At 43.7% G+C, this 22,739-nt stretch overlaps 1 protein-coding gene across 16 annotated transcripts in view; it reads left to right on the top strand.

The window, feature by feature from the left end:
• Window positions 1–22,739, top strand: part of CELF2 (CUGBP Elav-like family member 2) — a 499,219-nt gene that overhangs the window by 425,929 nt on the left and 50,551 nt on the right. For 15 of the 16 annotated variants that reach the window (XM_088468734.1, XM_088468733.1, XM_088468735.1 and 12 more), the window contains one exon: window positions 14,942–15,073. The exons of the other annotated variant lie outside the window; for it this stretch is intronic. In XM_088468734.1, the coding sequence (XP_088324860.1) occupies window positions 14,942–15,073 (132 nt within the window). The remainder of the gene's footprint in view (window positions 1–14,941; window positions 15,074–22,739) is intronic. 16 annotated transcript variants of the gene reach the window in all.

Here is a 22,739-nt window from a genome sequence, read left to right on the forward strand (position 1 = left end):
ATTAAAATCAATATAAAATATAACATCCACCTCCTTCAACTATATTAATCAACTGAATTCATAGTAAAAACCATTTTTCAAGTATAATAATTTCTGTAATATTAATTTTCATTCCATGGAGATTTATTTTATGTGATGTTTTAGTATTATCTCTGTTGACCGGTCAGTGAATTATATTAAATACTGTATGTGATAATAATTGTGTTTATAATTTTGTATCTATGACTTTTTCCGGTACCAACTTTCATCTTTAATATAAGCGCAAGGGCATTTTAGTGTTTATATACAAGATACAACAATATGTATAATAATTAATCCATTTCCTAAGTAGATACTTATATACACACATATCACATTAGAAATTAAATAACAGTTACGCACAGCTAAGAAACAGCCTGCTCACCTGTCTTCTTTAAACTGTCTATCTGTCTTGCCCACATAGGGTAACCCATATGGGTAAGACAGAAGATAGACCACAAATTTTGAGTTGCGGGTTAATCTGTGTTGAATTCTGAACTTTTTGCTAGTAGATGAATGATTAAATTGATCTCCTTGAATCATAAAGCTACAAGTTGTGCATCCTGTAACCTAAAACACCCATTACGGGGTGTCAAAAAGTGTGATTCCGGTTGTTTATAAAAAACAGTAATATCCAATTATTATTGTAACAGATATTTATTGTTACAATTGTTTATTTACTGTAGTTGTGTTTTACTTGTTTTAAGTTGGAATGAAAATAGTGGTTGGCTATAAAAATGTTGGTAAAAAGGTGTCCCTGTAGTGCTTACAGTATACAGCCTCTAAGTTCCGCCTTATGTCTTTTCCTATTTACTCATGGATGACTGATGTTCTAAGTAAGCCATCAGACCCCTCCATATAGCCCTTATATACCATCAGACCCCTCCACATTCCTGTAGTGTAATCTATATATATATGGCCATCAGAATCCCCCATTTTACTTCTGCCGCTGGAGCCTATGCAGGGGAGGAGATTGTGTAATGTGCCCACAGGTTCTTCCCCTAACCATGAACCTGGAACCCTGCTTCTTCTTCCTGTCGGGAGCCAGCCAGATGTTACGCCACTTAAGTGTTTTGTATGGCATGTCTGGTGTGTAGACTAATGATTTAATGTTCTAGATATTAATTATTCATGCCTGTTGTGGAAAATATTGGATTTATATTACAAATATAACTTTGAATTCAAATTGAAATCAGTCTGCATAAGATCAAGAAAAGTTTATTTTGTAAAGTTCAAAACATATCTATGTGCAGAGATTATATACTTGTCAGCTTAGTGCATTTATAGTTGCACACACTTGTACCAATTTCCAGAACTGCCTTTTGAAAAACCAATCTGCAGCTACTTTTGCAGAGAATGCAGTCCATCAGGCAAAGCACAAGGAAGAATGTGAAATGTCCATTTACAGCATACACACAGTGGCGGCTGAAGGCATGGGCTAGAAGTGTCGTCGCCTGGAGTGCCATGGACTGAAGGGTGCAGCCCAGTGCCCTTCCTGAACATAGGTACCCCTCACTGGCCGGCTCTGGAAAATACTCCACCAACTCGCTGGCTTTATTGGTATACTGTATGCTCAAGGGGTGGGAGCGGGGGAGAGAAGGGGAGCAACAGGGCAGCACAGGATGGCGCATAGAAACCTAGTGCTGGCCCTGCTTACACACACTCCTACCACTTTACCTTCACTCCATTTATTCATTTAAATGTTTTATTTTTTATTATAAAATACTGTGTGGTTTAACCTTCATTTAAAATTTCCAACTTTTTAAAATGATCTTTAAATGATTTTGGGTAGTCTTGTTACCTGTCCTCCATAAGACTGAAACATATCATGGTTGGTAAGAGTGGCAGCATAACAATTGAGGGTGCTTAAGCGCTCAAAGAGCTGGCACTGATGACCTCACTTATAGTATGCTGTAAAGAGTGCAGAGATGGGTTGGGTATGGGATGCCGGCGATAGGGATCCCGGCGGTCAGAATCCCGACGCTGGCATCCCGACAGGGTTAGGATACCGACACCTGTCAGTTGGTATCATAACCCTCTCTTTACCCCTAACCCTCCCTTTCTGGTGCCTAAACCTAACCTCCTCCCCTAGTGCCTAAACCTAACCTCCCCCATGTGCCTAAAATTTACCTCCCCTCCCCGCACCTTAAATCTAACCCTCCCCCTTAGTGCCTAACCCTAACCCCCCCTAGTGCCTAACCCTGCCACTTACCTTCAGGATGCCGGCAGTCGGAATGCAGCTTACATCTTACCTCTGTGCGCTACAAGTTGCGTTAAACATAACACGTGAGTGCTATGCAACTAGGTAGCACCAATTGTCTTTTCATGCAACTTTTTACCTTCAAATGCATCTTATTTGCAGGGCACATATCATTTTAATCAGCAGAAGCTGCTTGTGCGTCCTATTCGCATCTATGTGCGAATAAGACGCATTTGAAGAGAAAAAGTTGCACAAAAAGAAGCTAAGTGCTACTGAGTTATGCCACAGAATGGTGCGACTATAAGGGCTGTTTAACATGCAAGGAAGTAAGATGTATATGGACACATCTGTACATTGAAGTTTCATTATATAGCCATATTGCACTGCAGGGAACTATAATTGTGGAATTTTTAATGCAGAGGCAAATGCAGGATTTCTAGAGGAGAGGTTTTCAAATGCTTGCCCACAAAGGGGTTATAATTAGCAGTTAACAAACTATAGCATACCTCATACAAAGTGTTGTGTATTCAATACATACTTGCCTACTCTCCCGGAAGTTTTGGGAGGCTCCCGATTTTTCAGGTAGCCCCCCGCAAAGAGTACGAAGATCTTCCTCATCCTGCCCACTTCCTAGTGAAGTGGGCAGGATGGGGTGATTTATGGGGAATTCACAGGTCAGTGGGGGTGGGGCTAAAATGGACGGATTGCATCATTTAGCCCTGCCCTTTCCTCATGGACCCACGAATACCTGCCTTTTCCTGTGATGGAGCGGTGCCTAATAACATCTACAATCCGGCCCCACCCCCCAAAGATGTCAGCAGAATCTCCTCTTCGGGCTTTTCCCGGGGAGAAGTTCTGTAAAGTCAGCAAATATGATTTAATGTTTCTGACACTTAGAGGGCAGCGATCATGGTAAGCCGATATGGACCACCTGAACTGAATGTTTTGTTTTAGTTTTTGTTTTCCCAATGTGGGTACTACTCTATAATCTAAGTCCCCTGCTTTGTGGAACATTGGAGCAAGTCTGGGAGTCTGGGGAGAGCAGAAGACCCTAGTATTGGCCCAAACATATATGTATGTAATGACCTCCTAATACACTGGACAGTGTATCTAATATAGTATTAGTAATTAACACTGTGAATGGTCTATCGCAGTGTTTCCCAAACTCAGTCCTCAGGTTCCCCTAACAGTGCATGTTGTACAGATTTCCTAATTGTGCACAGGTGTACTCAGTACTGGTTGACACTGTTTAATAGATCCACAGGTGGTGCTAATAAACTCAATGGTGACAGTGAGGATATCTGTTAGAGGTCCATCAAGACCATACACTATACCAACTTTCATCCAACCATCCAACTAGTTCCCAGGTTCTCAAACTTGGTCCTCAGGACCCCAAACAGTGCATGTTTTCCAGGTCTCCTCACAGAATCACAAGTGAAAGGATTAGTTCCACCTGTGGATCTTTTAAAATGTGTCAGTGAGTAATGAATACACCTGTGCACCTGCTGGGTGACCTGCAAAACGTGTGCTGTGTGTGTGGTCCTGAGGACCGAGTTTGAGAACCACTGAACTAGTTTGTTGATTGGAATGAAAATCTGGTAATGTATGAGGGCAAATGATAATCAGCCATTTGCTCCCAAACCCCAGAAAATGGACAAAAATTGTCGCTCAGACAAGTTGTTTAAATAAAAGAAATTTAACCAACTTGTCTGCTCGACCATTTTTACCTGTTTTCTGGCGTTTGGGAGCAAATGGCTGATTGTCATTTGCTCCCATACATTACTGGATTTTCATTCCAACCAACCAACTAGTTGAATGAAAGTTGGTCTAGTCTATGGCCAGCTTTAGACGTACATTTACTAAAGCTTCTAAAAATGAAAAGTGGTGCTGTTGTCTATAGCAACCAATCAGATTATAGCTATTATTTCTGTATTGTATCCTAGAAAATGATAGACAGAATTTGATTAGTTGAGCATCACCACCTTTCATTTTTAGAAGTTTTAGTAATTCTACCCTAAGTTTGGGAACTACTGATCTATATTATATTTTGTAGGAGAGAGAGGCCAAAATATGTCCTTTCTATATCTAACATATTTATATCATATAAATAGCATAAGTGGTACATAATAAATATATATACTAGGGGTGAGCGGGTTCGGATTTCTGAAATCCGAACCCCCCCGAGCCCCCCCGATCCGAGTCCGATCCGAGTCAGGCTCGACTTTTCCCGCCTGACTCGGATCTGAAATCGAGGCAAAACGTCATCATCCCGCCTTCCGAGTCTCGCGGGTTTTGGATCCTATATAAGGTACCCGCGTCGGCGCCATTTTCTCACTCGGCTGTGGACAGTGAAGTGGGAGGTTGGGAGTTAGGGCTGTGTAGTGTAGTGTAGTGTAGTGCTGCTGTTGTCCACTACTTCAAAGTCCATAGGGGCTGGCTGTGTTGTGCTGTGCTGCTGTTGTTAATAGGGGCTGTGTCCACTACTTCAAAGTCCATAGGGGCTGGCTGGACTGTGTTGTGCAGTCAGTTCTCCATAGGGGCTGTGTCCACTCCAAAGTCCTGTGCAGTGTCCCAGTCCTAAAGGAGTGCTGTAGTGTTGTCCATTGGGTGCTCTGTCCATCAGGGGTGCTCCCCCCAAGTCCTAAAAAAATAATATATTTTCTGTGTTTGTGAATTGTGTGCGCAGTAGCCGCACGTGCATCAACAAAGTAGTGCCAAGCGTGCGCCTGTGTCATAAGTAAAGGGCCGGCTGGCTTGACCGTTAAAGGGTGCTGTAACCCCCGAAAGTACACTCCAGTCCAAACCAAAAAAAAATTATTTTCTGTGTTTGTGAATTGTGTGCGCAGTAGCCGCACGTGCATCAACAAAGTAGTGCCAAGCGTGCGCCTGTGTCATAAGTAAAGGGCCGGCTGGCTTGACCGTTAAAGGGTGCTGTAACCCCCGAAAGTACACTCCAGTCCAAACCAAAAAAAAATTATTTTCTGTGTTTGTGAATTGTGTGCGCAGTAGCCGCACGTGCATCAACAAAGTAGTGCCAAGCGTGCGCCTGTGTCATAAGTAAAGGGCCGGCTGGCTTGACCGTTAAAGGGTGCTGTAACCCCCGAAAGTACACTCCAGTCCAAACCAAAAAAAAATTATTTTCTGTGTTTGTGAATTGTGTGCGCAGTAGCCGCACGTGCATCAACAAAGTAGTGCCAAGCGTGCGCCTGTGTCATAAGTAAAGGGCCGGCTGGCTTGACCGTTAAAGGGTGCTGTAACCCCCAAAGTACACTCCAGTCCAAACCAAAAAAAATTATTTTCTGTGTTAGTGAATTGTGTGCGCAGTAGCCGCACGTGCATCAACAAAGTAGTGCCAAGCGTGCGCCTGTGTCATAAGTAAAGGGCCGGCTGGCTTGACCGTTAAAGGGTGCTGTAACCCCCGAAAGTACACTCCAATCCAAACCAAAAAAAAATTATTTTCTGTGTTTGTGAATTGTGTGCGCAGTAGCCGCACGTGCATCAACAAAGTAGTGCCAAGCGTGCGCCTGTGTCATAAGTAAAGGGCCGGCTGGCTTGACCGTTAAAGGGTGCTGTAACCCCTGAAAGTACACTCCAGTCCAAACCAAAAAAAAATTATTTTCTGTGTTTGTGAATTGTGTGCGCAGTAGCCGCACGTGCATCAACAAAGTAGTGCCAAGCGTGCGCCTGTGTCATAAGTAAAGGGCCGGCTGGCTTGACCGTTAAAGGGTGCTGTAACCCCCGAAAGTACACTCCAGTCCAAACCAAAAAAAAATTATTTTCTGTGTTTGTGAATTGTGTGCGCAGTAGCCGCACGTGCATCAACAAAGTAGTGCCAAGCGTGCGCCTGTGTCATAAGTAAAGGGCCGGCTGGCTTGACCGTTAAAGGGTGCTGTAACCCCCGAAAGTACACTCCAGTCCAAACCAAAAAATAATTATTTTCTGTGTTTGTGAATTGTGTGCGCAGTAGCCGCACGTGCATCAACAAAGTAGTGCCAAGCGTGCGCCTGTGTCATAAGTAAAGGGCCGGCTGGCTTGACCGTTAAAGGGTGCTGTAACCCCCAAAGTACACTCCAGTCCAAACCAAAAAAAAAATTATTTTCTGTGTTTGTGAATTGTGTGCGCAGTAGCCGCACGTGCATCAACAAAGTAGTGCCAAGCGTGCGCCTGTGTCATAAGTAAAGGGCCGGCTGGCTTGACCGTTAAAGGGTGCTGTAACCCTCGAAAGTACACTCCAATCCAAACCAAAAAAAAATTATTTTCTGTGTTTGTGAATTGTGTGCGCAGTAGCCGCACGTGCATCAACAAAGTAGTGCCAAGCGTGCGCCTGTGTCATAAGTAAAGGGCCGGCTGGCTTGACCGTTAAGGGTGCTGTAACCCCCGAAAGTACACTCCAGTCCAAACCAAAAAAAAAATTATTTTCTGTGTTTGTGAATTGTGTGCGCAGTAGCCGCACGTGCATCAACAAAGTAGTGCCAAGCGTGCGCCTGTGTCATAAGTAAAGGGCCGGCTGGCTTGACCGTTAAGGGTGCTGTAACCCCCGAAAGTACACTCCAGTCCAAACCAAAAAAAAAATTATTTTCTGTGTTTGTGAATTGTGTGCGCAGTAGCCGCACGTGCATCAACAAAGTAGTGCCAAGCGTGCGCCTGTGTCATAAGTAAAGGGCCGGCTGGCTTGATCGTTAAGGGTGCTGTAACCCCCGAAAGTACACTCCAGTCCAAACCAAAAAAAAAATTATTTTCTGTGTTTGTGAATTGTGTGCGCAGTAGCCGCACGTGCATCAACAAAGTAGTGCCAAGCGTGCGCCTGTGTCATAAGTAAAGGGCCGGCTGGCTTGACCGTTAAAGGGTGCTGTAACCCCCGAAAGTACACTCCAGTCCAAACCAAAAAAAAATTATTTTCTGTGTTTGTGAATTGTGTGCGCAGTAGCCGCACGTGCATCAACAAAGTAGTGCCAAGCGTGCGCCTGTGTCATAAGTAAAGGGCCGGCTGGCTTGACCGTTAAGGGTGCTGTAACCCCCGAAAGTACACTCCAGTCCAAACCAAAAAAAAAATTATTTTCTGTGTTTGTGAATTGTGTGCGCAGTAGCCGCACGTGCATCAACAAAGTAGTGCCAAGCGTGCGCCTGTGTCATAAGTAAAGGGCCGGCTGGCTTGACCGTTAAAGGGTGCTGTAACCCCCGAAAGTACACTCCAGTCCAAACCAAAAAAAAAATTATTTTCTGTGTTTAGCCGCACGTATATATCAAATCGATATAACATAAATGAAGGACCAAACTTTCTCCGATAAAAATAAAATAGAGAAAGATCAAGAACCACTTCCTCCTAGTGCTGAAGCTGCTGCCACTAGTCATGACATAGACGATAACATGCCATCAACGTCGTCTGCCAAGGCCGATGCCCAATGTCATAGTAGAGGGCACATACAATCCCAAATGGCAAAGTTCAGGAATGACCTTGAAAAAGACATTTAAATCAGCTGAAGAGAAACGTAAATTTGCCAATATGCCATTTACGACACGGAGTGGCAAGGAACGGCTAAGGTCGATCCCTAGTATGTTCATGACTAGTGGTTCAGCTTCACATGACGATGGAAGCCCTCCTCCCACTAAAAAAATCAAAAGAGTTAAGCTGGCAAAAGCACAGCGAAGAACTGTGCTTTCTAAGAAGATATCACAAATCCCCAAGGAGAGTCCAAGTGTGGTGGTGGTTGCGATGCCTGACCTTCCCAGCACTGGACGGGAAGAGGTGGCTCTTTCCACCATTTGCACGCCCCCTGCAAGTGCTGAAAGGAGCACCCACAGTCCACTTGCTGATATGCAAATTGAAGATGTCACTGTTGAAGTACAACAGGATGAGGATACTGGTGTAGCTGGCGCTGAGGAGGAAGTTGGCGAGGAGGATTCTGATGGTGATGTGGTTTGTTTAAATCAGGCTCCGGGGGAGACAGTTGTTGTCCGTGGGATGAAAAAGCCCATCACGGTCATGCCTGGGCAGAAGACCAAACATTCCACCTCTTTGGTCTGGCAATATTTCTATCCAAATCCGGACAACAACTGTCTTGCCATATGTACCATATGTAAAGGTGAAATAAGTAGGGGTAGGGACGTCAACCACCTAGGAACATCCTCCCTTATACGGCACCTGCAGCGCGTTCATAAAAAGTTACTGTCAAGTTCAGAAACTTTGGCTAAGACCGTAAGCAGTCCAGGGACACCTAAATCCCGTTGTCCTGTTGTATCCAAGCGCCTGCAAACCACACCGTCAACTCCCTCCTCGTCAATTTCCTCCTTAGTCAGGATCGGAAGTAGTCCTGCAGGCCATGTCACTGGCATGACTGACTCACCTATCCGGGATTCCTCTGGAGGATCCTGCATTGCTACGCCTACTGCTGCTGCTGCTGTTGCTGCTGCTGGGAGTCGTTCATCATCCCAGAGAGGAAGTAGGAACACCACTACTTTTACTAAACAATTGACCCTCCAACAGTCCTTAGCGAGGAGGATGAAGTACGACAGCAGTCATCCTGAAGCAAAACATATAACTGAGGCCTTGACTGCTATGTTGGTGTTAGACGTGCGTCCGGTATCCGCCATTAGTGCAGTGGGATTTAGACAATTGATGGAGGTAGTGTGTCCCCGGTTCCAAATCCCATCTAGATTCCACTTCACTAGGCAGGCGATACCGAGACTGTACAGAAACGTCAGAAAAAGTGTCCTCAGTGTCCTGAAAAATGCCGTTGTACACAATGTCCACTTAACCACGGACATGTGGACAAGTGGAACAGGGCAGACTAAGGACTATATGACTGTGACAGCCCACTGGGTAGATGTATCACCTTACGCAGCAACAGCAGCAGCGTCACCAGTAGCAGCATCTCAGAAACGCCAGCTCGTTACAAGGCAGGCTACGCTGTGTATCACCGGTTTCAGTAAGAGGCACACCGCCGACAACCTCTTAGAGAAACTGAGGGAAATCATCGCCCAGTGGCTTACCCCACTTAGACTCTCCTGGGGATTTGTGATATCTGACAACGCCACCAATATTGTGCGGGCATTACATCTGGGCAAATTCCAGCACGTCCCATGTTTTGCTCACACAATAAACTTGGTGGTGCAGAATTTTCTGAAAAGCGACAGGGGCGTGCAGGAGACGCTTTGGGTGGCCCGAAAAATTTCTGGCCACTTTCGCCATTCAGCGACTGCGTGCCGAAGACTGGAGCGCCAGCAAACACTCTTGAACCTGCCCCGCCATCACCTGAAGCAAGAGGTTGTGACGCGGTGGAACTCAACCCTCTATATGCTTCAGAGGATGGAGGAGCAGCAAAAGGCCATACAAGCCTATACATCCACCTATGACATAGGCAAAGAAGGGGGTATGCACCTGACTCAAGCGCAGTGGAGAATGATTTCCGTGTTGTGCAAGGTTCTCCAGCCCTTCGAACTTGCCACATGTGAAGTCAGTTTAGACACAGCCAGCTTGAGTCAGGTCATTCCCCTCATCAGGCTTTTGCAGAAGCAGCTGGAGAAAGTGAAGGAGGAGCTAAGACGGAGCGATTCCGCTCGGCATGTGGGACTTGTGGATGAAGCCCTTCATTCGCTTTGCCAGGATTCCAGGGTGGTCAATCTGTTGAAATCAGACCACTACATTTTGGCCACCGTGCTTGATCCTAGGTTTAAAGCCTATGTGGTGTCTCTCTTTCCGGCCGACACAAGCCTGCAGAGGTGCAAAGACCTGCTGGTGAACACACTGTCAGCTGAAGCGGAACGTGACACGTCAACGGCTCCTTCTTCATTTTCTCCCGCAACTGGGGCTGCCAGGAAAAAACTTAGGTATCCTAAGCAACCCGCTGGCGGTGATGCAGGGCAGGCAGGACCAAGTTTGGACATCTGGTCCGGACTGAAGGACCTGGCAACAATTTCTGACATGTCTACTGTCACTGCATATGATACTGTCACCATTGACAGAATGGTGGAGGATTACATCGGTGACAGCATCCAAGTAGGCATGTCAGACAGTCCATACCTGTACTGGCAGGAAAAAGAGGCAATTTGGAGGCCCCTGTACAAGCTGGCTCTATTTTACCTGAGTTGCCCCCCCTCCAGTGTGTACTCCGAAAGAGTGTTTAGTGCAGCCGGGAACCTTGTCAGCGAAAGGCGTAGGAGGTTGCTTCCACAGAATGTGGAGAAGATGATGTTCATCAAAATGAATTATCAGCTCTTCCAGGGAGACCAGCCTCCAGAAGGTACAGAGGGACCTGTGGTGGTGGATTCAAGTGGGGACGAGTTAATACTTTGTGAGGATGAGGATGTACACACTGAAGAGGGTGAGGAATCGGTGGATGAGGAGGATGAGGATGACATCTTGCCTCCGTAGAGCCAGTTTGTGCAGGGACACATTAATTGCCAGCTTGTTTTGTGGGGGCCCAAACGAACCAATCATTTCAGCCACAGTTGTGTGGCAGACCCTGGCGCTGAAATGATTGATTTGTTAAAGTGTGCATGTCCTGTTTATACAACATAAGGGTGGGTGGGAGGGCCCAAGGACAATTCCATCTTGCACCTCTTTTTTTCTTTGCATTATGTACAGTTTGGGGCCTAGTTTTTCTAACTGCCATCCTGTCTGCCACTGCAGTGTCACTCCTAGATGGGTCACGTGTTTGTGCCGCCCACTCGTGTCGCTTAGCATAGTCATCCAGCTACCTCGGTGCAACCTTTTGGACATAAAAACACTATTGTGAGGTGTGAGGTGTTCAGAATAGACTGGAAATGAGTGGAAATTAAGGTTATTGAGGTTAATAATAGCATAGGAGCAGAGAAACCAACAAATTCTGTGATTTTAGCTGTTTTTATGCTTTTTTTAAAAAAAATACAGATCCAAAACACAAAACCCAGAACCCAAAACACGGAAGGGTGGTTTTGGCAAAACCAATCCAGATCCAAAACACGAAGAAAGATCCAGATCCAAAACCAAAACACAAAACACGAAAAGTGGCCGGTGCACACCCCTAATATATACATAGTATAACCAGAACTGAGCTTTCTAAGTACACAGTCTCCCACCTCTTCTTGCTGCCAGCTGCTCTCGCTGGTCCGGTGCGCTTATTACGCGCTCAGATTCACACACACAGCAGACTTGGTAGGAAAAGCTGCTGCCACTGTGATCTAGTTTGTACCTTATACTGCAGCTCTAGTAAAATTATATTATATATTACTGTTATTTTGGTCATGATTTAAGTCAGGAAGGTTTTAAGGCAACTTTGCGTATGATACATGTATTTTTATAATGATTAATTGTAATTAAACTAGGGCACTTATTATTTTATTTCATTGAACATGAACCCTTTGTACATGTTGTTTTCCCCTATGGAATCCAAAATGTAACTGACAAATTGACATTTTTTCAGTTATTTTATTTCCTAGGCTTATATGCATAGATACATTTAAGTTATGTTTTAAATAGAGCTAAATAAACTAATTGGTGAGGTCAGGTCTTTTTTTCTTTTTTTACAAGGACCACAGAGTCCCAGGAAAATGAACACATGGCTCCAACGGGATGTAGTTGACATCCTGGGGTGCGGGATACCGACGGTCTAAATACGGCACAGAAATCCTGACAGTGTCGGGATCCTGGCACCTGTATCCCAAACAATGGTATCCCGAAGGTAAGTATTGCCAGTTAGGGGAGGGTAAGGAGCAGGGTTAGGCACTAGGTGGAGGGTTAGGGTTAGGCATCGGGGAGGGATGGTTAGGATTAGGGTGTGGGGAGGGGGAGGTTAGGCTTAGGCACTAGGGTGGAGGTTAGCTTTAGGCACCAGGGAGGGAGGGTTAGGGTAGGGGTTAGTGCTAGCATACTTACCTATGGGTGTCGGGATTCTGACTGTTGGGATGCCGCTGTTAGTATTTTGACCAGCGGCATGCAGACCGCCGGCAGTCCATACCCAACCCGACTCCAACTATAGTAAAGTCTCCAAAATAGTAAAATGTATATACTTGACCAGTGGTTCCCATATTTTTTGCGCCCGCTGCCGCCTTGGTTCCAAAAAATCATCTTGATTGCTCTCAACACATTGAACAGATGTGTCCTCATACTCTGTGGCTATAGTCGCGCCAAGCAGCCCCTCTCGGGGTGCCAGATCCCAGACAACTCAGAAAATGTTTGACGTCTTTGCCACTCACAATGTGCATCTTATTAACAGAAATAAAACAACTGGAAGTGACAAAACTACTTTTCTAGATTACACTGATCGATTTGATATGTGACATTTGTATATCTGTGTACAACTGAATCTGTATACAAAATGCTGCAATGCATTGGCCAAGGTCCGTTGTGCTTATCTGCAACTTTGTAGGTGTTTAAAACGTATTCCTGTGTGGTTAAAGTCGCAGCCCAGCTTCTCTGATACACTGTGAGTGGTGTTTCACTGCGTCTGCATTGCGCAGATGATGCAAAATGTAAAGAAAAAGATGTGCTACGTGTTTTGCGTTGTATGGCCTATTGACGCTAGGTGAATGAGGGCACATCTGTATATAATAATATTTATTTTGCATGGCTTGTTAGACCATGCAACAGATACCAATATGAAAAGCATTAATACTTATGTTGTCCTCTAGAGATAAGATGTTTTTCTATTTATAAATAATACTCTCACTCTGTTCATTTATTCTCCTTTCAAGGATATAAACACAATTTGTTTACCCCTTTTACACCAACATTAAAATCCCGGGTTGTTGCACGTGAACGTGCATCAACCTGGGATTTTTGTCAGTGTAAACGGATCCACCCGGGTCCAGGAACCCATGGATCCAACTCGGGTAGCTTGCAGGGTTGGCAACGGGATGTTCCCGTGTCACCCTGCAGTGTAAACTGCGCGATCTGGGTCACGATGACCCGGGTTGTGCTGCATGCAACCTGATTGGCTGGCTTCAGTGGCGCTTGGAGATGACATCATCTCCAAGAATCCACTGCAGTGTCGGAAGAGACGGGTCACTGCAGACCTGGCTCCGGTGTGAACGGTGCAGACCTGGGCATACCACGGGTTGGTGCAGCAGTGTAGAAAGGTTCTGTCCTGGGTTTGATCCAGGTTGGAAACATGTTCCAAATTTGCCAGTTTGAGTGAAGGCAAGTGCAATTAGTTACACAAAAACATAAGAATCTTAAAACTTCAAAACAAGTTAAGAATTGTATATAATTATGTTGTACAATGTAATGCATAAATAAGCTATAAGAGAGTATTTACTCTACGGCCTATTCTAATCAGATGACATATTGTGCCATGACAAAGATAATTGTCAATTGTTGCAAATACATAGCAAAGAGCTTAAAGAGCAACTTAAGCTGGGTACACACTTATACAATTGTTGGCCCATTCTTTCCATTTTGACCCGTTCATTCCATATCGTAAGAGTGTCAACGCACCTTCGATAATGTTTTGTCAGATGAATACTGGATGGATCAAAGGCTCTTATGTGCTGTTTCATCCAATTCAATGGTGCCATATTGGCTCAAAAGTAAAATGTGTACACAGCTTCAACCGTTCTTACGACCTGTCTTGTGATGCTCCTCCTACAGTAGCATTGCCTTTGTGGGCATGCATAATTAAACTTCCAACATTTTGGTCAGACGCGGATCGAAGGTTGCAAATAAGATTGTGTAGGTGTGTATGTGTGTATAGCCACTGTGGTTGGGATTTCCGAACGGGAGTGAAGTTGATCGTAACATCGCATTGAAAGTGTGATTGTACTGGTGTGTACTCAGCTTAAGGCATGCTTACAATTTCACTACAAACCCAAAATGTCATCATTAATACAGGATTTGCATTTGAATAAACCTCTATGCAGATCATTTCTCAAAACTAAAAGCATGCAAACCCTCCATTCAGACATAAGATGTAACTCCTGTAAGCAAATTAATGATTTATTTAGCATGCTGAAATTTTAGTTATGTGTATAAACTAGGGATGTGCAGGCTCGGATAGGTTCGAGTTTGCACGTGGAGTTCGGATTTTTCCCTCCAAAAAAACGGAACTCAGAACGAGGCAAAACGTCATCTTACATGGACGAACATCATCATTCCTGGACAAAAGACCAGGAATGATGATGTTCGTCCATGTAAGATGACGTTTTGCCTCGTTCTGAGTTCCGTTTTTTTGGAGGGAAAAATCCGAACTCCACGTGCAAACTCGAACCTATCCGAGCCTGCACATCCCTAGTATAAACCAGTTACTTCAGGTATACTCTTTGATTTCAATAATGGACAGACATTGATAGAAATATCCATTTGTAATCCCCATTTCCTTAAAAATGATTTAACATTGTTTGAAGATATTCTTGAACGAGAATCTATTCTAAAAATTCTAGCAATTAATGATCATGCCCAAAATCATCATGTACTTTAGATTAGGGCTTTTTTCATATTCCTCCATTTTATGTATTTAGATCAAGGAGTTTGTCAGATTTCAGAATGGCTTCCATTGTTTTTGTTGTTTATTTTAGATTATGAAGTATTTATTTTTAGCATGTGTTGTCACAGAGGAACTGAAGACACGGCAGATATGTCTTAGTTACTGCAATCTACATTAGACTCCCTTTAACTGACCATTACCATTTCCATTACACTGGTCTATTTTCAGATTTCATCACAGTGCATGAAGCAGGAAGCCTGCTCACAAAGCAAGTGAATTATTTTTGTGACATTGTCCCTGAAGGTTTCTTTTGTCTCCTACACAGGCATGAATGCTTTGCAATTACAGAATTTGGCTACTATAGCAGCTGCAGCAGCCGCAGCCCAAACCTCAGCTACCACCAATGCAAATCCTCTCTCCACAACGACTAGCGCATTGGGAGCGCTAACAAGCCCGGGTGAGACGTGTTTTCTGTCTGTCACGCAGAGCATTCTTCCTGGATGTTCAAAGAAAACATTTGTGTCTCCAATTGCATTATTTTTCCATTGACAAATATTATTCAGAGATCATGTTTTGTGGGGCTTTTTAACTCCATTTATCTCACCACTTCCATCGTAGTTGTCTTTATTTCCCCATTGTTCTGATTCATTTTGAGTTTTCTTTGGTGGGCTGGCTGCACATGCTGTATAAACTGTTACCCTTCTACTTTACGCATGATTATTCAACTATTTGGGCATTCAGCTATAGTAGAGGACTGTCGATAGACTATTTTTTGCTTTTTTTTTAAAGTTTGTAATATTTTAGCCCTCTATAAAAAAGATAATAAGTATAATTGTATAGCAAAAATATGCCTTTGATAAAAGTGCAAATAGGAAGAAATTCTGTCTGTAATACATTACTATAATGTAAAGAGACTGCGCCAGTGGGGAATATCACAAAAAGATAAGTATTGTAAATCTGTTCATAGAGTCTTGCAAAGAGAAATGGATTTTCTTATAAATATACCAATTTATTTTAAACACATAAACATTAACATACAATAAAATTGCTTTAACGGATGATTAAGATAACTTCAATCATAACAAATATATGCATAAGTATATTTACCAGGGACTTCTTAGATTGCCGGATAAAATGTCCGGAGGATTGAAAATATTTTAAAGTAACAATATCGCTCCAAGATCAAGTCTGTTTTATACTTCAAATGTCATTCCTTAGAAAAATCCAGAACCATTTTGCTGTGTGCTTATTTTATATAACTGTTGTCCTGGGTCCCAATATCTTTGGACACTGAATAGTCCTCGTCAGGAGCTAGCTGCCCCACATCCAATACTCACCACCTGCTGCACCTGTCCAGTGTGCATGAGAGTGACAGGCAGCAGTCCTCGCTCCAGGTGGTGCACCTCCATAGCAATAAATCCCTGCAGGGCCACAGACAGCAGCAGTGGGAATAACAGCAGCATCTGGACCCGACGCACTGTTCTCCCCAAATAGGATGAGCTAGAACAATAATGTGGTGTTGAGCTCGGGAAACCCCAAGGCTTGTCTGCTTTCTATAATGGGCAATAGTATAGCTACCAGTAGGTGCGTCCTCTTCTCCACAATAATCTGGCTCATAATTAAATGTTTGATGAGTCCCGGAAAATAGACAGCAGAAGTTAAGAATGCACTAGTATCTTGGCATGATCAACGCGTTTCGTCCCTTATGTAGGGAATTTTTCAAGAACAATAAAGAGTAAGTAAGAATAACAATTTGCACAAAAACTGCAGGACAAAATAACAATAGGGAACACTGAGTATAAAAAATAAAAGGTATGGGGGAGAGAAAAGAGAAGAGAAGCACATTAAGAGAAGTACATTAAAGTGATCACTACCTCTACATAGAAGTTCCTGGAGAAGAGATTCCACTGTTGATGTAGGTTTAGACTGTTTCGGTGTCTTAACAAAACTTGTTTTGTGTTTATTCCAAAGCAGCCACTATGTAATAGTCATTGACTTGGTCCAGTTTGGACTAAGTCAATGAAGTTTCCAGAGTGTGGGTAAATTCTGTTTCTTCCAATACAGTTATGAAAGCAAGTAAACATTGAGTAAGAAAAAATCAAGAGAAATGTTGACAATTTTGCTCATGGTTTAAGAGCAAGAGAAAATAATCAGATTATGTGGCTATACTGACTCCAAATATTAGTAAGCTTTCTGGCCAACACCTACCAGTAGGAGGTTACAATTGGGACCTCCATATATCATAAAGCCCCACACCCATGGAAACAAAATGGATCTGAAGGAAATAATGGATGATGATGGGAAGTGGTTAAATACCGGTGAAAAATAATCTTTATAGCCTTCCCCTTGTGAATAATAATCCAATTCTGAAAAGCAACTTTACATATCACATTTCAGTTTGCTTCAGTTAATTCTGTATGTGAATAATGTCTTACATCAATTTATAAGAGCTTGACCTACAGATGTGTCCACATACACCAAGACTCAATACAGCATGTGGTGTCAGTAAGAAGTCAGTAAGTGATGTTTTTTTTTAGTTCGACTGTGGAAACTAATGTCATCTTCAGATGCCATTTGTTCTCGGATCTCAGTTCCTTCCTATGGGAAGGAGTCACGGGTTGTGAAGATCCATTCTCAACCCTCCACCCCATCTGTCTCCTTCCGCCGGAGTTCACGCATGTGCAGTAGCACTGCTGAGTCTGATTTGGCAGGTCTAATTGCTAAGTATTAAGATGATCGTAGAGACGGCTGATTTTCAGATTCGCTGTCTCCAAACCTGAGCAATGTTGAATTGATTCCGTGGCTTTGTATCCACCTCTGCTGCTCGTAGCGAGTTGGATACCTAATTATCGGGGGCCATCCAGCCCCCAATAATAAGCATAATGAATGGACCCCCTCACTGCGGTGAGCTATACATTAAATTTTTTTTTTTTTACGGAGAGCAGCAACAGATTAGATTGAGTCAGCGGACACTAGGATGCACGTGTGTGCCAATGCCCCGGATTCAGCAGAAGAGACGGCAGTGGCACACAAAGCTGGTAAGTTTAAACGTGCTGCTGGTGGGCTGTGCTGTGCCTGTGAAAGAGGGGGGAGGCTCAACACACATAAGGGGGGCTGGCTGGATGCAAGCAAGAGGGGCCTGGCTGGACACACATAAGGGTGGCCTGGATGGACACACATAAGGGGGACCTGGCTGGACGCACATAATGGGGGTCTGGCTGGAAGCACATAAGGGGGGCCTGGCTGGACGTACGGAAAGGGGAGCTGACTGGACGCACATATGGTGGTGCTGGCTGTACACACATAACCACCTTGCTTAGCTGGACACAGAAGAGGGCAGGCTTGATATTTTTTACCAAAATGTTTTTGTGTGGGAATAAGGTAGTGGGGGAAAGAGGGGGGGGGGCGGACGACTTTGTCAGTCCCGGGCCCCACAATTCCTGATGGCAGCCCTGTCATAAACTATATAATTGACTATATAATGCTAACATATCGACTGGTCATCCGGTAGTGCATACACACTGCACGATTTGTATGGAATCTTTAACAAGATTGTCAGATTGAGCTGCATGTAGAGACAACTTGATGATGCGATGGACGATGCCACGGGAGCATGCATAATGCATACACAGTTGATGGTTTGAATGATTTGTTGTTTCGATCTGTCGTAATTGGACAAATCATTAAATAAAATCGTCTAATGTGTACCCAGCTTTAGCCTCTCAGTTCAATACTGTCATGGTTTCTTATGCTGTGAACAACTTTGAATGGAGTCTTCTTGTATCACTGCGGTTATGGGCATTCCATACTGTGGAAGTTGACAACTTATCTTAGTAGTCTGAACGTAAACTATCAAGAACATCTCTATCCTCTCTGCTATTGCTGAACCATTTAGGAAGAAATGCATAAGTCTCCAATTGATTCTGCAGACACTCCGACATGATCCCCTCCATCAGGTGCACAATGCACTGCTCCTGGACTTTTGTGTTGAAACTTGAAAGTAGCACATTTTAACAATTTCAACACAGGTGACGGCAATCATACATTAAGAGGAAACTACAGGAACAGAGCATTTTGTACCTAATGGTTATGTTGGCGGGTCTGCTTCTGCATTCTTTCAAATAGATGTGTACTGCATATAGACCATACCATGTGACTTATTTTATGTATGCCTTAAAAGTTAAATGCCATGCAAAATCTATAAAGTTGCAGTTTAATTGTGAACACAACTGATGAATATATGGGAAAAAACATAGGATCAAAAGAATAGAGATCTCAGCATGTGTCTACTAATGAAGATCTCTTAATGTTACTAAAATATTATTTAGTTCAGCAATTGTTCCCCATCATCTTCCTTAGTTCAGCCTTAAAGTACTGCAAGATCTCTATTAAGTCATGTGCTATATAGGGCTGTGCAGGCTCGGATAGGTTCGAGTTTGCACGTTGAGTTCGGATTTTTCCCTCCAAAAAACCGGAACTCAGAAAGAGGCTCAACGTGCAAACTCGAACCTATACGAGCCTGTACATTCCTAGTGCTATAGACTGAACATGTCTGTGGTTTCTCAGGTACATAGGGAAAATGGCTTGCAGCAATGTATGGGTGCTGTAGAGCAAGACTTTAAAACTTCCTATCTATCCCGCAAGAACAGTTTTCTGTTTAGAACAGCTATTCATATTCGAATGCATGCAGAGTGCATTCTGAGCTGAATTTGCATGTGGATTAAGGGGGTCATTCAGACCCGCTCGTGAGCGGCAGTACGCTCGCAAGCGGGTCGATGTTCCCCCACTGCGCATGACGGAGGGAGCTCCGTCGTGCGCATGCGCGAGACCCGGCGAGCGACGGGCTCTCCATCGCTCCAGGTCTCGCACCAAAGGGGGCGTGCTGTCGATGTTGATTGACAGCATGCCCCCTTTGGCGGGCGTGCCGGGGGGGTGCCTGCCAGACAGAGGCGTTCCCATGGGAACGCCTACCGTCTGAAGCCGGTCCCACTGACATCACTAGTGATGTCAGTGGGAGTGATTTTGGCTGTGACAGAGCCAAAATCACTCTAGGGCTTGCGGCAGCGAGACCCTACCGCAGGGTCTCCGTCGCAAGCCCGATGGTCGTGATGGTCAAGACCATCTCGACCATCATCATGGACGCTCGCATATACTGTGGGTGGTCACCCACAGCTATGCGAGCGTCCAAGAGGCCGCTCCATTTTCAGGGAGGAGGGCCCTGATTAGAGCGAGCGCTCTGGTCAGAGCGTTCTGCTCTGAATCAGGCCCTAAGAGCGATTATAGATGTTCCTTGGTGGTTAGCAATAACATTCTACTAATAAGCAGCAGCCATCTTCATAGGTCACTATACTCTTTTGTACTCCATGTTGCCTATTTTATTTATTTTGATATCTATTGAAGAGCCCTGTGCACTTCTGACAGCTCACATGCATTTATATTTTAGTACAGAAAATTTGTTTTTGTATACACATTAATTTATTTGTGGGTTTTTGTTCAACTTTTTATCTTTTTCAGCTTTTTTATATGTTTTAGTCTTTTTTTATTTTCTCGTTGACTTGTTTGGAACAACACAGCTGTGTTTTGATTAATCCTGCTTAACTACTATCAATTAACCAATAAAAGAGAGTATGTTTGTCAATGCAACATTGCTGTTTTAATGCATTAAGTTAATTGTGCTGTCTCTCATATTAATCTATAGTAATACCTATAGCAATTTCTATCAAAATGTCTTTAGTAGCTTTATTATTATTATTATTATTATTATTCCCAGTTATTTATATAGAGCACACATATTCCGCAGCGCTTTACAGAGAGAATATTTGGCCATTCACATCAGTCCCTGCCCCAGTGGAGCTTACAATCTATATTCCCTACCACATGCACACCAATTAACCTACCAGTATATTTTTGGTGCGGGAGGAAACCCACACAGTTAGGGCCATGGTGGGAACTGAACCCATGACCTCATTGCTGTGAGGCAGTAATGCTAACCATTACACCGTCTGTGCTGCCCTTCAGTTATGTGGTGGTCGGCAGGGCTGCGCTTCTTTTTGTCCACATTATTTGATTAGCAGTCATTAGCACTGGTTTTGCCTAAAACACTGACTAAGAATCATTTTATTTGGTACTAGACCACCAACCCAAGGCACCCCTGCAAGTGCCGTGAGGCACCCCAGGGTGCCACTGGTCTAAGGTATAAAGTATCTCACTGTTAAGAATCAGTTGTTAGGAACATGTATCACCTGTGCACGCCTGACATAGTATGATACTGTAAGGGCTTCTCAAGTATTCAACTGAATCTTGCACTCACCTAGACTAGATGCCTTAAACAGTCACTGGCATCCATAGACACCTATTTCTGCCACCATCTATTAAAAGCGGGCATAAGTACCCCAAGACATTATGGGGCAGATTCAATTACCCGCGGTAGAGCTCCAGGGTTACCTCGTGGAGCTATTCAATTATTAGTTAATTTCCCTGTGCAGTAAACCTGTGAGTAATGCACGTTTAGCAATAGATTCTGCATTAAGTGCTGGAATTTATGGTTTACCCTGCACGTTAATACCTAGAGGGTGCATTTAATGGAAAGTAGCATGTGGGATAGCAAGCCTTAATTAGATAGCTCAAGGCTGACTAATAAATCTGCCCGTTCGTTACACAAATGCAGGGCCGTAACTAGGGTAGTGCGACCAGTGTGATGGCAAAGGGCACCGCAGGGCAGGGAGCACTGTTTGGGCCTGTCAATTTTCCTGTTTATTATGATTCTCACTTGTAGCTTCCTCTTTTTTTAACCCCAGCATCTCCTGACCTCCCCTATTTCTTCCCTGGCCCTTCCCCATGAGGCCATGGCCCTTTTTCAGGTGCACTTTCTTATGTCCCTATTTAAAAAATGGGGGGGGGCACCAATGCTCCCCCAGGGCACCAAAAAGTCTAGTTACGGCTCTGAACAAATGTACCCACTGTTGCACTCTTATCTCTTTGTTAATTAAAAGATATCACACCAGCAGATATCATACCAGCATTCAAAGGGTTAGCACAGCCTGCCCTAACATGCAAATTTAATGCAGTCAAGCTTTTAAAAATGTAGCATATACTTCTCTTCATAAAAGGCATGTGGGTTAATTAGAGTAACAAAGACAAACGTATTACATTTTAGTTTTAATATAGTAAAGGTACGGGAAATCGGATATCACAATTGACATATAAGTGCCACTGCCAATATAGTCATAAATAAAAAAATGCTAAATTTTAAGAAATATAACAGACCCTCCAACATTACCCCTATCTACCAGGTACAAAATTCTCTGTTCCTAGACTTCCCATTTCATTTGCGATTGCATTCATCTATGTTGAAGTGACCTAGGGGGAAATTTATCGAAGATTGGATAGAGATAAAGTGAAAAGAGATAAAGTACCAAACAATCAGCTTCTTATTGTCATTGTATAGGCTTTGAAAAATGACAGGAGCTGATTGGTTGGTACTTTATCTCTCTCCACAAGCTTTGATAAATCTGTTTGCTCCCATATATTACCAGAGTTGTCTCCCAACCGGCCAACGAGCTGGCAGGCTGGAATGATAATCTTTAGATGTGTGGATAGCTTAATTGATAAGAAGGGTGCTTTTAAAACAGGTGACTGCAATCATAATCTAAGTGGGAAGACCAGAAGTACAGAATTTTGTACCTGGTAGAAGGTGTCATGTTAGATGGTTTGATATATTCTGTATGCCGGGAACAAGGTAGAATAATGAACAGATCTTTGATTGCCAATTTATCCACAGGGTAAATAAACTTATCTAATGCGGGGGACTAAATGTCTGCTTATACCCCTTTCACGCTACAAGCAATGCATGTGAACGCAAAGCGACCCAGGTTACTGTGCAGTGTGAAGGGGACAGGTTGAATTAAGCCGGGTCGAGAGACTTGGCATTTCAACCCTGGTCACAAGAAGGGTTGAACGCGCATCCAACCCAGCTCATGATGCAGTGTTAACGGGTAACCTGGGTCGATGCAACCTGGGTCCCGTTCACTGCATAGGAAGAGTCGGCGCTGGGAGGTGAGATCATGTTCAAGCGCCAGCTCACCACGTGATGGCGGTGATGTCATCGACCTGTCATTAGTGCC

Source organism: Taudactylus pleione, unplaced genomic scaffold (genome assembly GCF_031769625.1).
Source record: "Taudactylus pleione unplaced genomic scaffold, aTauple2 ptg000086l, whole genome shotgun sequence".
Lineage (NCBI taxonomy): Eukaryota > Metazoa > Chordata > Amphibia > Anura > Myobatrachidae > Taudactylus > Taudactylus pleione.